Source organism: Nelumbo nucifera, chromosome 1 (assembly GCF_055504915.1).
Source record: "Nelumbo nucifera cultivar China Antique chromosome 1, China Antique-T2T, whole genome shotgun sequence".
NCBI lineage: Eukaryota > Viridiplantae > Streptophyta > Magnoliopsida > Proteales > Nelumbonaceae > Nelumbo > Nelumbo nucifera.
The window spans coordinates 133,397,471-133,413,829 of record NC_142649.1 but is presented as its reverse complement, the minus strand read 5'-3'; the positions used below and the strand labels follow the sequence as shown (position 1 = coordinate 133,413,829).

Genomic DNA, 16,359 nt, shown 5'->3' with positions numbered 1-16,359 from the left:
TCTCAATTGATTTGCTTCAGCTCGGCAGATGAAACAATCGTCCGCAAAAAAAACAGGTGAGAGATTGTAAGTGGTCTTGCAATACGGATTGCTTGAACAGAGCCACATAAGGCATCAAAATTAACCTCTAAAATTTCCCTCGAAAAAATGCACAAATTAGGCGGTCAGAGTCATGAGCACCGACTAATAAATAGTTTAATCTTGGGAGGATATTATTTTATTTGGCATTGATTGGCTTTTGTCAGCCTCTAGGTCACTGAAAGCGGAAGGTGGAGTAATGAAAGAATCAAGAAGACTCGCCTTGATATTATACTCGTGAAATCCATTTGTCACATGTGAATAAATCCAATTGCCCCACTTATTCAAACGGAGGATAGTGATCAAAACAAAGATCGTAACTAAATCCAATTGCCCCACTTATTTAAAGGGAAACCCTCGAAAGTCTAGAAACAGCAACTTTTAGATTAAAAAAGGGGAAATTTTACTTTACTATATGATCTTTGGGGTAGTGTAAAGTTATTACTCAAACTTTCAAACGTGTCATTGCTTAAATTTTTAAAAAGTGTCAAGTTGGTCTCCTCCATTAATTGATCGTCAGTTAATTATTAATAGAGTGATTTGGCCCGATCTAATACTAGAGAGACATGTGGACACGACTTAACTAACAGGATGACAGTTCAATCTGATGCACCAAGTCTGCAACGAATCGAGCTCAGATAACAAAACTACATCGGGGCAAGTCCACCTCAAGGCACGATCGCATCAAGACCACCTCGGTTCCAAGGCACTTCGGCATTCGTACAAGATCGGATCCAAAGGACACTAGCTCGAGTAATATTGACCGACCACTGCATGGCAACCCTGAAGATCTCGCCACCAGATTCCATGCCTTACGGGGTCACGCCTCATAACAGTTAGCATCATCTCCCCCGTCCAATTCGGGCGGAAGTGATGAATCTTATCAGTTGGCAGCGTTATCCCCAATTAACACGGAAACGGACCTCATCGTAACGAGGATCCCGGAACCGCTCCGTGAAACCTCCGAGGACTCAACTATATAAAAGCTTCACCCCCCGGGGGTGCAAGGTACGTGTAATCTCTGCTCACTATCTCTCTTGCATTCTAAGCTCTTATCAGCTCGCAACCAAGTACTAACTTAAGCATCGGAGCGACCTCGTCGAGTAAGCAGCCCCGGGTTCTCTGATTCGCTTTTTGCATATCAACTGTGTCCGTTGTCTACTGGAAGCTAGTTCACCTCCAGCTAGGAGCAGTCGGATTGCGCAACATCATTTGGCGTCGCCTGTGGGAATCGGTACAAGAAGCCTTTTTCCTCAAAAAGCATCCATGAAATCCTCCAATAACACCAGACAGAATGTTGAAATGAACGTCTCTGGGGGGCAACCTCAGGTCCCAGCCGTGTGTATCGAACAATTCACTGTGTTTCTCTCTGCAGATGGGGTTCCGACACTGAATGTGCCTCGAGTCATAGCACCGGTGAACGCCCCACTTCCTCCTGTAATGGGTGCGACATTTGTTGAACCAACTGTGGTTCCCCCTAGAGTTGGACAGAATCAGCTCAATGACCTGGTACCCTGTATGCGAGCTATTCAAGTCCAAATGCAACTGGTCCAACAATTCCAGCACTACAAGCAGCAGGTCCTACATCACTTCTACCAGCAGCAAGATCAGCAACAGTTCCCTCCGCTGCAACAGAATCAACAGCCAATTCCACCTCGGCATCCGACGACACAGCAGAACAAGTCTCACCGTCAGGACAATCGCCCTCCTTGCCGGGGAGAGACTTCCCAGATCCAAAATCCTCTCGGGAGCCAGGTCTCGTCCCGCGGCAGGAGGGAAAGGCAAGTCACTCCTCCCGCCTCGCAGCAAGTGAATAGGTCGGGAGACACTCAGCCCGCCAGAGCTGCTTTACCTCGGTCTTCGCAGCTGGAAGGTTCACTCGTAGGGAATCGGTTCAGGGTTCTGGTCGCGGACTCTAGACAAGGCTCCTCTGTCCACAACAGCCAGCATCAGCAGTACGAGCAACTCCATGCCAGAACAGTGCCTGACAACACTGAAATTAGCAGCACAAATGTTGAACCAGTCAAGAAGCAGCAGAAGTGGCGTCGTAAGGCACGCCGAGCTACAGCCCCAAGCTAGCTCGTTGGACCAAGTCAGCCCGAACAGCCAAAAGGTGAAGAAGAGGCGAGCTTGGGAACTACGAAGACTGCTCCCCTCCTCTCTGTGCCATCTCCTTTGTCCTCCGAGCTCCTGGCCACCCCGATGCTAAAGGACTTCAAAGTACCTCCATTGGACAAGTATGACGGCTCATTCGACCGGAATGATCATGTAGACTCTTTCTAGTCCCATATGCACTTAGCTAGGGCTGATGAATCTTGCATGTGTGTTGCCTTCTCTACAACCTTGCACATGGTACAGGAACCTCACACCCGGGACGATCAAGAGTTGGGCGCAGTTCGTGCAAATGCTCACCTCGCACTTCATCACCAACAAGAAGTGTCTGAGGTCACAGGAAAGCCTCCTCAGCATAGCCTAGAGGGAAGGAGAGTCGATTCGAAGCTACATCAAACGCTTCAACAACACATGCTTGCAAATTCCCAACCTGGATCCCACTGTGAGGCTCACAGCAGCAAAGAGAGGCATCACTCACAGAGAGTTCAAGTGGCACGTGGTAGCCAACAAGCCCAAGGATATTACCGAGTTTCTAAAGCTCGCTGATCAATTCATCAGGACAGAAGAAGAGATGAACCAGAAAAGTGAGAACCCAACGGAGAAGAGAAAACGAGAAGGTGACACCTCGAACAATGGGGACAACAAGCGAAGAAAGGACGAACCAACCAGGGGAGGGAACAAGTCAGATCAGCATTCCCGAACTCCTCCAGTTTAAAGGACAAACTACATGCCCCTTAACGCAAAGCGGGGAGAGATTCTCATGGTGATCAAGGACGCCTCTTATGTGAAGTGGCCACCCCGGTTGAGGGGAGATCCTAACACAAGAAATAAAAATGTATACTGTCATTTCCATAGAGATCACGGTCATAGTACCGAAAATTGTAGAAACCTCCACGACGAGATTGAAGAACTCATTCATCGCGGATACTTGAAAAACTTTGTACAGAAAGATAATAAAAATCAAACAGATCGGCAGGGGGAGCAAAGGAGAGATGCCCCTGAGTCCAGTAGCAGACAGAGTGAGTAGCCGCAGAGACAGAGTGAGCAGCCCCATCCGCGGGGTAATCCATATGATTGTTGGCGGGTCTATTGTCGCGGGCTGCACCTCGGCAGCGGGGAAGACCTCGGTTCGCGAAATAGAACGAGAAGAACAGAATCCTCCAAAGCGACGAAAACTCAAAGATCCTATATTCTTCACAGAAGACGACGCGCGCAGGATTCAGTACCCCCATGATGACGCTCTAGTCATAAAGATGAGGATCAATGATTTCGAAGTTAAGCGCGTTCTAGTGGATTTAGGGAGCTCAGCTGGTATCTTATTTAAGGACGCCTTCGACAAGCTCCAGCTCCAAAAAAACATTAGGCCCACAGATACTCCTCTAGTAGGCTTCAGCGGAGAAGAAGTCAGGCCCCTAGGGCGAATTTTAGTACCTGTGGAGGTTGGCATGTGACCTAATATCGCAAGATTCAAGCATACTTTCCTGGTGGTCGTGACTCCCTCCCCGTACAATGCCATTGTAGGTCGGTCCATCACCCACGCACTTCGCGTAGTGGTATCCACCTACTATTTGGCTATGAAGTTTCCCACAGACTTCGGAGTAGGGGTAGCGCGAGGTGACCAACTCGAGTATCGCAAATGCTACGTCGCCGCCCTCAAAGGGAAAGCCAAAGTAGCAGATGATCTCGAGCTAGAGCAACCTACGGAGTACACCGAGGAGCGAGCTACACCGACAGAAGAGATAGTCCACGTACCTATTTCAACAGAAGATCCAGCTAGGACTCTCCAGATCAATGCATCAGTTGATGAACCTCTTCGTTCTCAGTTGGTAAGTTTTTTAATTAAAAATTTAGATATATTCGCATGGTCTGTTGCAGAGATGCCCGATATAGATGCAAAAATAATAACTCATAAGTTAAATACTGATCTTATAGTCAGGCCCGATAGACAGAAGAAATGCAACCTCGCCCCAGAGCGCTGGAGGATAGTCGACAAGGAGGTCGGGAAGCTCCTCGCAGCCGATTTCATCACGGAGGTCCATTACCTGAGCTGGGTAGCTAACCCCGTTCTGGTAAAAAAGGCCAACGATAAATGGTGCATGTGCATCGATTATACCGACTTAAATCGGGCTTGTTCGAAGGACTGTTTCCTACTCCCTAAGATCGACCGTCTAGTGGACACGACCTCAGGGCACGAATTGCTAAGTTTCTTGGACACATACTCAGGATATAACCAGATCAAGATGGACCCTGCCAACGAGGAAAAAACAGCTTTCATAACCGAACTAGGCTTGTACTGCTACAAGGTCATGCCCTTTGGACTAAAAAATGCCGGGGTGACCTTCCAAAGACTTGTAAACAGAATCTTTGAGCCGTTGATCGGCAACAAAGTTGAATGTTATGTAGACAACATGGTCGTCAAAACCCAATTTTCAAATTGTTTAATAAAAGATTTGCATTGTGTTTTTGAAATTTTGCGCAAATATAATATGAAGTTAAACCCTAACAAGTGTGTCTTCAGTGTCACCTCGGGAAAATTCCTAGGTTACATAGTAAACCGATATGGCATCGAAGCCAACCCTAAAAAAATAAAAGGCCATCCTAGATATGACGACACCTTGTAAATTGAAGGAGGTTCAGATGCTAAACGATCGTATAGCCGCTCAGAGCCGCTTCATGTCCAAGTCGGCAGATCGTTGCCTGCCTTTTTTCAAGGCGATTAAAAAAAGTAAGGACTTTGAGTGGACCAAAGAGTGCTAGCTCGCCTTCGATGAGCTAAAAAAAATACTTAACTAGTATCCCGGTTCTGACCCGACCCGAGGAGGTATATGTTTTGAAGCTCTACCTCCCCGCGAGTGATGAGGTAGTCAGCTCGATACTGATAAAGGAAGTAAATCGGGTTCAACAACCCATCTACTATGTTAGTAAAGTTTTGCAGGACGCCGAAACAAGGTACCCAGATATCGAGAAACTGGCGTACACACTAGTCATAGCAGCTCGGAAGCATCATCGTACTTCCAAGCCCACACCGTCGTCGTTCTTACCAACAAACCTCTGAAGCAAATCTTACTCAAGCCTGAGGTCTCTGGCAGACTGACGAAGTGAGCCATCGAACTCAGCGAGTATGACATCCGGTACGAGCCTCGAATGGCAATTAAGGCCCAAGCCTTGGCCGACTTCATTGCAGAATGTACCTTCAGCACCGCAGTCCATGAATTGATTGAGCTTGAGCACAGAGAGGAAGCTTCAACCAGTGCGTCACCAGTCCCGGTTAGAGCAAGGCCAACCTGGGACGAGGAGCCCTGGATCCTCCATGTAGACGACTCATCTAATCAGCAAGGAAGCGGAGTCGGCTGTACGGGCCAAGCGGAGTGAAGCTGGAGTACGCACTTCGGTTCGAGTTCGTAGCATCCAATAACGAAGTGAAGTACGAAGCACTCACTCTAGCGAACAAGGTACAAGCCAAACATGTCGTCATCTGCAGCGACTCCCAGCTCGTGGTCAACCAGGTCACCGACGATTACGAAGCTCGCGACCCCACCATGGTTGCTTATCTAGCCAAGGTCAGGGAAGTTCTACGTGGCTTCTAGTCATACTTCATTAGGCAGATTTTGAGGTCCAAGAACACTGAGGCTGATGCCTTGTCCCGGTTAGCCAGCACGAGCAACAACACCATGAGTACAATGTATATAGAGAACCTACCTCGGCCCAACATTCTCGGCGGGGGGGCAGAAGAGGCCACTCATGTTGCACAAGCAGAGTCGAGCTGGATTGACCCACTCGTGAGCTACCTGCTTCACGGGACCCTCCCTGTAGATCGCAAGGCGGCCAGAAGAGTAGAGCGACAAGCAGCCAAGTATGTCATAATAGAGAGACGGCAGTACCGGAGATCCTACACACTCCCCTACTTGCGCTGCTTGCGACCCTCGGAGGCCGAGCTGGTTCTCTGCGACACTCATGAAGGCCCGTGTAGCAGACACTTGGGGGGTAGGGCCCTCGCATAGAAAGCACTACGACAGGGGTACTATTGGCCCACAATGAAGGCAGACGCGCTCAAGCTTGTCAAGAAGTGCGATAAATGCCCAAGGCACGCCAACATACACCACCAACCTGTTGCCAACCTAATGTACCTCACTAGCCCATGACCCTTCGCACAGTGAGAAATCGACATTCTTGGACCATTCCCGCCAGCGATAGGACACAGAAGATTCCTGGTGGTAGCAGTGGATTATTTCACAAAGTGGGTGGAGGCAGAACCCCTAGCGACAATCACAGCACGAAGTGTACAAAACCTCCTTTGGAGGAGTATAGTATGCCACTTTGGGCTACCTCGGGTGCTTATCTCTGACAACGGAAAACAGTTCGAAGATATCAAGTTTCAGAACTGGTGTGCCGAGATGGGGATACAACAAAATTTCACTTCGGTTGCATACCCTCAAGCAAATGGGCAGACGGAAGTCACAAACAGAGTTATACTTCGAGGACTAAAAGCCCGCTTAGCCTGAGCTAAAGGACTATGGGTAGATGAGCTACCAATGTATTATGGGCTTACCGAACTACTGTGAAGACTGCTACAGGTGAAACTCCCTTCAATCTCACCTATGGCACGGAAGCGGTAATCCCAGCCGAGATCGAGGTCCCTATATTACGCCTGGAGGCATACAATGAAGAAACCAACGATGACGAGCTCTGTACCAACCTCGACCTGGTGGAAGAAGTACGGGACCTCGCATATATTTGGACCACAACTTACCAGCAAAGAGTGGCTCGGTACTATAACGCCCGGGTCAAGAAGCGGCACTTCTGTGTCGGAGACCTGGTCCTTCGGAAAGTTATGGTGCCTGAGCCCGGTGTCGGTAAGCTCAGACCGAACTGGGAAGGTTCCTACCGAGTAAAGTGAGTACTCGGGGAAGGTACGTACGAGCTCAAAACCTTAGAAGGAAGACAGATACCTCGAGCATGGAACGTCAGCAATTTAAGGCGATACTACCTGTGATCGTCGAACTGGAGAGCGGACTACGAGTCACTGCCAGAAGTCCAAGGACTAAAAGTGCTGAGCTGATAAAAGACATCAGCATCATATAAGTCCCAGTCGCCTCTTCGGCTTGGACGAACTAGTCCCAGTCACCTCTTCGGCATGGGTGATCAAGTCCTAGTCGCCTCCTCAGCATGGGCATATAAGTCCTAGTCGCCTCTTCGGCATAAGCATATAAGTCCTAGTCGCCTCTTCGGCATGGGCATATAAGTCCTAGTCGCCTCTTCAGCATGGGCATATAAGTCCTAGTCGCCTCTTCGGCATAGGCAAAGTACTTCTAATGCCTAAAGCGTAGACAACTCGGTTTGATCTCTACGATGTCTAACCCACTTTGGCATATATCAACAGGTTGGGCCTGTTAGGGACAACCGACATTTAAATGAGTAGCCTGTGCACGGATATGTCGGGTATATACCCTGCAATGTCGCTCACCTCGGCGTACATTACGTAAAGTTGCCCCTACTAATAGTCTAAGTAGACAGTTCGGGGTAACAAACACTTAGATAAATTTTCACTTTGGTTATCCTTGCTTGTTTTCCAGCTCGATAGCTCGACAATTCAGGTAACCTATACATTTGTTGCCCAGATCGGGAGTCATTTACACTTAGAATATTTTTTTGCACAAGGATTGCTCAGAAAAGTTTGTATTTCATTAATAAAAAGAGTGTAGGTACAAAGATGTCAGTGTAACCCGAGCTCGGTGGCCTCAGGGCGTACATCCAAAACACAGAAAGATGAAAAAGCCAGAATCACTCATGAGGACTGTCAGCCGGGTCAGTCTCCATATGCTCTTCCACGTCTTCGACTTCGTCGTCGCTTTCCTCCTCTGATGAGCTCGGCTCTTCGTTCGCCGCCTTCGCCACCTTGGGGGTAAGGCCCGACATAGTGATGACTCCAAGATCAAGGTCGGGGAACTTCTGCCACACCAAGTACCTGCACAGCTTGAAACCGGAACGATAGGAGCTTGACCCATATTCGACTTGGAGATCGTGGAACTCTGAGGACTCCTTGAAGTGTTCAATGGCATGGCTTCTTTCTTCAGCTCGCACCTCTTGGATGGCGGTGTCGAAGATCTTAGTCCACTCCTGGATCGTTGCTTCGAGATTCTCGATCTCTCGATGAAGCTTCGCCTTCTCCTCGGTCAACGTTGAGATTTGCTCCTGTTGTTTCATTTTTCCTCAGTCAGTGCGGAGATTAGTTCCTATTGCTTTTCCTTCTCCTCATTCATAGCCAAGATCAGCTCCTGCTGGCTTCGAGCTCCATTCTTGGCCCGAAGTATTTCTCCCCGAGCAAGGTTCAGTTCGCGATGAAGCTGTTGTGCCTTTTCCTCGGCATCCCAAGCCTGCTTCAGGCAGATCTCAGACTGACACATCAACGAATGAATGGCGGAGATCACCTAGCAAATAAAACCAAGGTAAGTACATTTGAAATTAACAAAGAAATATAATGTAAAGTAAGATACTTACCACCATGCAATAACCAACAGCTTGGCTTCCGAGCATGGTTGTAGACATGTCATCCCACTCTGCAACCTCGTCAAGAAAGATGGCATCCCTGCTCTTGCGCATTCCGAGCCGAAGAGTCATTATGCTCTCCTTGGAGGACTTGGGCCTCGATGCAGAAGTGCTCTCTGGCCTGTAAGGTTGGACGCTTTCCTACTCGGGTACAAAAGTAATCCCCTGTTCATAAGATTGAGCATCCTCCTCCTAGTCGTCATCCAGGTCCACTACGGGGGGGTTGAGGACGAACCTCCTCCTCGAAGAGTTTGGCAGAGATCGGCTCCATGGCTAGGACTTCGGATGGAGCAGGGGCTGAAGGACCGGCCTCCCGCCAAAGCTTCTTTGAAGCCTTCCTCTTCTTCCCTCTCTGAGAGCTCTTGAGAAGGTTCTCGGCATCAACCTTCGGCATGGTAACTGCAAGAGCAAAAAGTTATCCGCAAACTAAAAAGAACCTTAAAGTAAAAAACAAAAGTGGAAACCTACCAGGAGAGCTCAGACCAGCTCGCACAAGCTTCTCCTCGGCCAAGAAATCTTTCATCTCGAGGCCGAGGTCCCTCCACAAGTTGATAACTGCCCTAGTTTCTGCATTCAAGCTCACCCCGGGATCCTTGATAGCTACCCTCCAATGAGTTGGAAAAGACCACCCTTTAGGATTTAGGATAATGAAATACCTCCTCTTCCAAGCTGGAACTTCGTTCGGGCAGCCAAACAGGATTTTGAACCCAGGCCGAGATGATATGTAATAGCTTTGTCTAACGTCCCCGCACAAACAAGCAGAATTTCGCTTGATTGCACAGATCGAGCTGAAGGTATCTAGGGACAGAGGCCGATTATATGTGTGGAATAAGGAGATAGTACCAACTATATTCCGGATAGAGTTCGGATGTAGTTGGTCGATGGTGATGTTGAAAAACTTGACTACCTCTATAATGAAAGGGTGAAGCGGGAAGCACAGCCCGACCGCGAGCTGCTCCTCAAAGACCACGAACTCATGGTGATCATGAGCCCAAGGATATTGACTTAAAGGAAGACTAAAGACCAAGCTATCGGGAAGACGATAGCGAGCTACTAGGTACATTAGCCTATCCGAGGTCAGAGTAGAAGGACTGAAGTCATCTGGATCCCGAACCCGGGAAGAATATGGGGCCTCCACTCTAGAGGACGGACCCTCTTCCCGAACCTCGGTCTCCCCGAGCCGAGATGGCTCAACTTTGGGAACGGAAGATCCCTCTAAAGGCTGAAGAGGGGAGTCACCCAGCGGCGAGCTGACCTCCCTAGCAAGGGCCGTGGATTGCACCACGGCACCCTCAACCTCACTAGAGCTACCTAAAAGTCTGTCTACGCTAGAGCTAGACATGATTAAAAAGCAAAGGAGAAGCAAACAAAGGAAAAAACAAATTCACCAAAAAGAAAGACGACCTCGGAAAACAAAGAGAAGAGTGAGCTGAAAGACTCCGACGCGACCTCGGGAGAGCTCAATCACAGAATTTGTGGTGAGAAAAATGAGTCACAGACCCCCTATTTATAGCCGCTATGTCCGAGAACTAATAGTCGAGATCGAAGTAATCCAACAGCCCTTAGGAAAACCGGTTGCGCGACCCCCGAGGATAAAATCGGTTTAGCGCATTTTTTGACGTCCGCGGAGTTTATACATCGTGTGACGTTCGCGCATAGGTCAGACGCAACCTGGGTTTTCTTGGTTGAGCCGAGTGGCTGAATAAGTCAGACCTGTGATTCATCTGGCTAGCTGCCCGGACCTCGGACCAAATCCACTTGGCTCGTCATGAACTCCCCGCACCAGGTCAGGACCCCTAGCTCGGGGAGTGGGGGGCAATTGATGTAGGGTGATTTGGCCCGATCTAGTAATAGGGAGACACGTGGACACGACCTAACTACCAGGATGACAGCTCAGTCCGACGCACCAAGTCTGCAACGAATTGAACTCGGATAACAAAACCACCTCGGGGCACGATCGCATCAGGACCACCTCGGTCCCAAGGCACTTCGGCATTCGTGCCAGGTTGGATCCAAAGAGCACTAGCTTGGGTAGTATTGACCGACCATTGCATGGTAACCCCGAAGATCTTGCCACCAGATTCCACGACTTACGGGGTCACGCCTCGTAACAGCTAGCATCATCTCCCCCGTCCAATTCGGGCGGAAGTGATGAATCTTATCAGTTGGCAGTGTTATCCCCAATTAACGCGGAAACGGACCTCATCGTAACGAGGATCCCGGAACCGCTCTGTGAAACCTGCAAGGACTCCACTATATAAAGGCTTCACCCCCCGGGGGTGCAAGGTACACGTAATCTCTACTCACTAGCTCTTATCAGCTCACAACCAAGTACTAACTTAAGCATCGGAGCGACGTCGTCAGGTAAGCAACCCCGGGTTTTCAGATTCGCTTTTTGCAGATCAACTGTGTCCGTTGTCTATTGGAAGCCAGATCACCTCCAGCTGGGAGCAGCCGGATTGTGCAACATCAATGTCAAAATTACCTTTCAAAAGAAGACACTATTCATTGTCTTCTACCTTGAAGCTGAACCAGTAGAGGTGTTTGAGATTCTAGACTAATGAAGTCATTGTCTTCTACCTTTAGATCTGAAACACATTCTTGTCGAGTTATTCTTTTGCTTTCAGTAATTGTTCAGAAGACAATGAATAGTGTCTTGAAAAGTAGTTTTGACATTTTCAATAGTTAATTGGCGATCGGTTAATGGCAAGGACCAACTTGACATTTTTCAAAAGTTTAGGTACTGCAATGACCCATTTAAAAATTCGGGTACTAACTTGACACCATGCCCAAAGTCCAGGGTACTAAAGTGAAATTTCCCCATTAAAAAAATTAGGGGTTTTTCCACCCTACTAAGAAGGGGCTGCAATTCAGATTTCTGAGGTGGATTGCAGTCCACTTATCGCAAAACATTAAACTTTAACTAGCTTGACTGATCAATAATCTCCTGAGATCCATTTGCTGATCTCATGAGCTACAGCGGTCGGTTCAGATGAACTGAATTTCTAATTTCCTGGGTTTTGAGTGCTGTTTATATTCTTTCATTAAAACTTAAAAATTGTTATACCTTTCAAAATTTTTCTTCTGAGAATGGAGATAGCTACAGCCTTCATGTACAAAGTTGGCACTGGCCATTATGATAACTCATATGCCGACATCTTTTCTATTAATTATTAGAAAGTTGCAAAACTTTGAGAACATCTCTAACATTATTATAACAAGATTAAAAAGAAAATTTCTAGTAAGCGTTGAATCAAACGAGTGAAGTGCTTAATTTAATATATTTGCATAGTGTTAAGATTATACAATCTAAGATGCCAAGTTTCTTCTTTGGGTTAAATAAGTACTGTATCATGTCTGTACATCATTTTGGTACGTGGTAGACAAGGCAGCAGCCCTAATGGACCACGCATATATCCACTCACCTAACTCCGCTTGGCATGTATCAAGCTACCAGCCAACCTTTTCCATTTAGCAAAAGTTCTTGTTGAGTTGGAAAAAACTCGGAATAAAAAATTGAGTGTATTATCACCAGAGATTTAAGGTACATGCATGATGGAATGTGAATATATGGTGATGACATGGGCAAACAAGATAGACATGACTAACCCTGAAGGCTCCTCATCATATAGATTTGAGTAGGATTACATACTCCATTCCAGTGGCGAGCCAGGAATTTTCTTATAAGGAGCCAAGTTAAACAAGAAAATGAGGTTAGAATAGAAGAGGTAGGCTGTATAGGGAAATGAGATGGGAAGGTTTGGATCTATTATAGATTTTTTTAAAGAAAAAATAAATAAAGTTTTTAATAGATTTTTAACATGTTAGTTCCAGTTTTTTTAAATGAGGTGGGAGTAGAAGAGGTAGGCTGTGTAGGGAAATGGGGTGGGAAGGTTTGGGTCTATTATAGATGTTTTTAATTTTGAGAGTTGCAGGAGCATTAGAAAATGATCCTTTTCTTTAACATTTTAGTTCCAGTTTGGGGGGGAGCCGCCAAGGACCCACTTTATTACATTTTTTACCTTACCTCTCCTTGGCCAATATTTATGCCTCCGCCCTACATGTCATTTGTCATTATATTGTTCAGATTCTGAAAGCATAGCACCTTTGCTATAATCTTCAATTTCTGCAGAACATTCAACTGAAGATTGGGAGTAATTGTGGCACATGATGAATTATGAACATATGATGATGGCATGGTTCACTCTGAGAGATCCTCACCAAATGGCAGAATACATGTCTAATCATTATATAGCTCAGATTTTGAAAGCACAATTCTCAGGGATCCTCACCAAACTAAAAGACTGAAATTTTTATGTTGAATTTAGAGAGAATTGAATCTCTAATAGCTTCAGCAGCACCGAGTTTTGTATGAAAAAGAATGCCAAATGATCTCAACCGATAAAAATTATAAAGAATTTTTCTTGGATCTTATTTACGATAAAAAGCCATCAGTCGCCTTTGTTGTTGTACAATTAAATTTGCTTTTGCTTTTGGCTCCATTTGGTTCTGCCTCTTGTACCAAAAGTTACTGCCTCCAGTAGCTGTACAAAAGGTCGAGATTTGGATCATATGTAATATGGATGTGGGAGACAAAGCATTTTCGAAAAAAAAAGGACTACTAATTTTAGAAAAATGGCATTCCTTCTAATTATCATAATTTATGTTGCAAACAGAGGGTGATCCTCTTGATTCATATCTTGCAACCTCCTTGCATTTCTCAGCTATTCAGGTTCGTTTTCTCAATGAATATCAATTTCCAAGGAAATTATTCATTTTCCTTTGCTTTACATACAACTGAACACAGCATTCGTCCTTCTTAGGTGAAGCTCACCTTCCAAATCCTTGATTTTGCAAATTGACAATTGTTTCAGGGAATCAGGCACTGAAACAGGTGTTGATCTCCTAAGAATAGGGAACCACAGCATTAATGTGTCAAGTTTTCTGTTCACAATATTTCTCTGAATTTATGCTACCTGAATTTGGATTTTGGGATTCAAGGATTGGTTACATGAATTTGTTTTACCCGTTTTACTGCTTCCATGTTATACATATCAGTCAATGAACTATGAATCTTCATATCTTTTTTCCATTAATTCTGCTTATATTTTTTTAATTTTTATGGGTCTTCTCTTATCCTTCTGTAGCCTTCCAATGAATTACAGCATTTGTCACTGGTTCACCATTGGTCTTCAATGCTCATTGCCATATCAAATCAGTTGATTATTCTTAATTCTATCACCCGTTAGAATCACCCCTGAATTTTTAAGGATATCATTTGTGTTCTCCTCTTACCCAGTTTGGTTATGCTATTTATCAAATCTCAACATCCTCATCCAAGCTCTGCTCATTTTATCAACAAGTCATTTCTCCATCCATGAAAGGTATTAAATTGCCCTGTTAAACCTTTCATTCAGTTTAATTACCAAGTCTAAAATCTCATTACATCTCTCTCTCTCTCTCTCTCTCTCTCTCTCTCTCTCTCTCTCTCATTCAGTTCCAGAAGGAGCTCTGGACCCCAAGAGATAATTTTAAGTTCGGTGCTCAGCATATTGATCCCACTCAACATTCTGACCATTGTATTCCAGAACATTTTATAAATTATAAGAAAAAAGTATAATAAATTAAGAAGCAGCAGTTAATATGAAATGATAGTTATATGCACTGTTACCAGTACAGATCATCAACATAGGTTTAGAGATTGAAAGATATCTTATGAGAATTCTGGTTCCAGTTCCTACCCGAGGAGGTAGAAATTCAATCTCTTCTGATCCCATGTCGGGTTGGATGAATGCCTAATCCTGGCCCCATCCAAACCCAATGAGCTTAATCATTTCTACTGGAAAAAAGAGGTAGACAACTCGCCTTTATGCAAAATCTGGGTCGGGTCTGGGTCTAATTAAAAAAAGAAAAGAAAAAATCAAGGTAGGAATAGGCAACAACTAAGATCCGAGCTCATTAATTCCATAGGTTAGCAGTAGCAGAGCAACAAAATAGGGTGGTGTTGATGGGTCAGATCAAGAATTGTCACTATCTGCAACTGAAGTCAGTAATAAAATCAAAGCCAACCGACCACCAAACAACTAGATTTTTAGATTTTAAGAAAGAGATTTGGAGAAGTTACGATGCTAATCATGCCACTAATTAGAAATTACAACAACATAACATGTAATGTTGCAATTTAGCAATGAACCTGATGCCATTAATTCCCCCACTCATAATCACCTCTGTCTCCTAACAAATATCCTACCAAAACTGTTAAATTTGAAAATAAAATCGAGCAAACAGAAAGGAAGAAACCACACCATATTTCTTTAAAACACTGAAATTATGGGATGTTCTTTCATGTGAGGGATGTTGCTCATCTATGAGCCGTGACGAGCGTCTCAATGAATCTCAATCCGTCGAACCTCGGCGCAAATTTATCCGACGAGGGCTGCATCCTTGCAGAAAAATTATCTCGGCCCTTGCTTGACACAGAGTCCTGGATTAAACAAAAAAGTATTAGAATAAGATGCCATGTTAGTTTAAGATGGATTAATTGCGTTGTATTCTTCAAGAATAAAATCATCCCCCCCCTCCAAAAAAAAAAAGAAACAGAAAACAAAACCTTGGGAGAAAGAGGGAATAAAGGAAATGGACCCAAGAAATACTGACGAAATATAAAGAACGCAAGAAAATCTGAGCCTAAAATCTTACAAACAGTTTAGCTCAAAGAAAAAGACTCGAAAAACCATTAAAGGAATTCGACAATTTCATGAAATAATAAAAAACACATGAGACAACAGAAGGAATGTGCAAAGAAATGCAAATGCTTAAGAAGAGCAGGATGATACGGTGAGCAGAAAGAACGAAAACACGGCTTTCATGAATATTTACCTCGCAATGCGTTTGGATCTTCGAATTGGCGAAGAAATCCGAAGATGAAGAGGAAGAAGTATTAGAAGCAGAGATAGCGGTGGCAGAAGCTGCAGCCATGGAAGCCATCAAGAATCCTGATTTCTTCATTGCCGCCGTATAATCTGAGAGATTCGAGCACGCAGAAGAAACAACACCTTTCTCTCTGCCTCGTGGCTTTGTTGGAGAGAAAGAAAGGTCCTCCCTCCTCTGCAGCTTAACGAGAGGTTGCGTTGAGTTCGGACTTCGGGGAGGGAGCCAGAATGAATATATACAGTAGATTCTGCTGAAAGGGTTGATACGTGTAATTACAGTCTTACCCCTTCAGCCTTCCCTTTTTTCGACTTTATTTTCATTCATCAATGTTTTTAACTCACGAAAATACCCTTTGGGGTCATGAGAAGTCATAGTCAAAGGACACCGTTCTAAGTGGGTGAACCGGGTAGGGTTAATTTCTATAGTCTTAATAAGTCATTCGGTTTCAGCCATTTCAGCCGTTCATCAAAAGATTCAGCTATCGGCTCTCCTGGGATTTCATGTTATCGGTGGTTTTAATGGTTTATTTGGTCAATAGGGTCATTGGTGTGTAATGGAAAAATCTTGAGCTGACAAGTGTGAGAATATGAATTCGAGTCTTAGAACAGCCACTTTGTGAGGCCAAAAGATTAGGTCTACAACTCCTCTCAAGACACTGGATAGCCAGGATTATCGTTGAGAATGGTTTGC

General features: G+C 45.2%; 2 protein-coding genes across 2 annotated transcripts; both read right to left on the bottom strand.

Annotated features, from left to right (window-relative positions):
• Window positions 1-7,862: 7,862 nt before the first annotated feature.
• LOC148803844 (uncharacterized) lies at window positions 7,863-14,702 on the bottom strand. The gene is made up of 2 exons (XM_088894329.1): window positions 8,689-14,702; window positions 7,863-8,618 (listed from the first exon to the last, which is right to left on the bottom strand). The coding sequence occupies exon 1, from the start codon at window positions 10,076-10,078 to the stop codon at window positions 9,152-9,154; it is 927 nt and encodes a 308-aa protein (XP_088750455.1). The 5' UTR covers window positions 10,079-14,702; the 3' UTR covers window positions 7,863-8,618; window positions 8,689-9,151.
• A 144-nt stretch (window positions 14,703-14,846) lies between these two features.
• LOC104608236 (uncharacterized) lies at window positions 14,847-15,890 on the bottom strand. Its single transcript, XM_010274171.3, has 2 exons — window positions 15,616-15,890; window positions 14,847-15,220 (listed from the first exon to the last, which is right to left on the bottom strand). The coding sequence occupies exons 1-2, from the start codon at window positions 15,742-15,744 to the stop codon at window positions 15,098-15,100; spliced, it is 252 nt and encodes an 83-aa protein (XP_010272473.1). The 5' UTR covers window positions 15,745-15,890; the 3' UTR covers window positions 14,847-15,097.
• Between the last annotated feature and the right edge of the window lie 469 nt (window positions 15,891-16,359).

Excerpts from the sequence above, each read along its gene's own strand:
- LOC148803844 (XM_088894329.1), bottom strand. The coding sequence starts at position 10,078 with ATGTCTAGCTCTAGCGTAGACAGACTTTTAGGTAGCTCTAGTGAGGTT.
- LOC104608236 (XM_010274171.3), bottom strand. The coding sequence starts at position 15,744 with ATGAAGAAATCAGGATTCTTGATGGCTTCCATGGCTGCAGCTTCTGCC. Across the intron at positions 15,221-15,615 it reads AGATCCAAACGCATTGCGAG|GACTCTGTGTCAAGCAAGGG; the intron begins GTAAATATTCAT and ends TGTTTAATCCAG.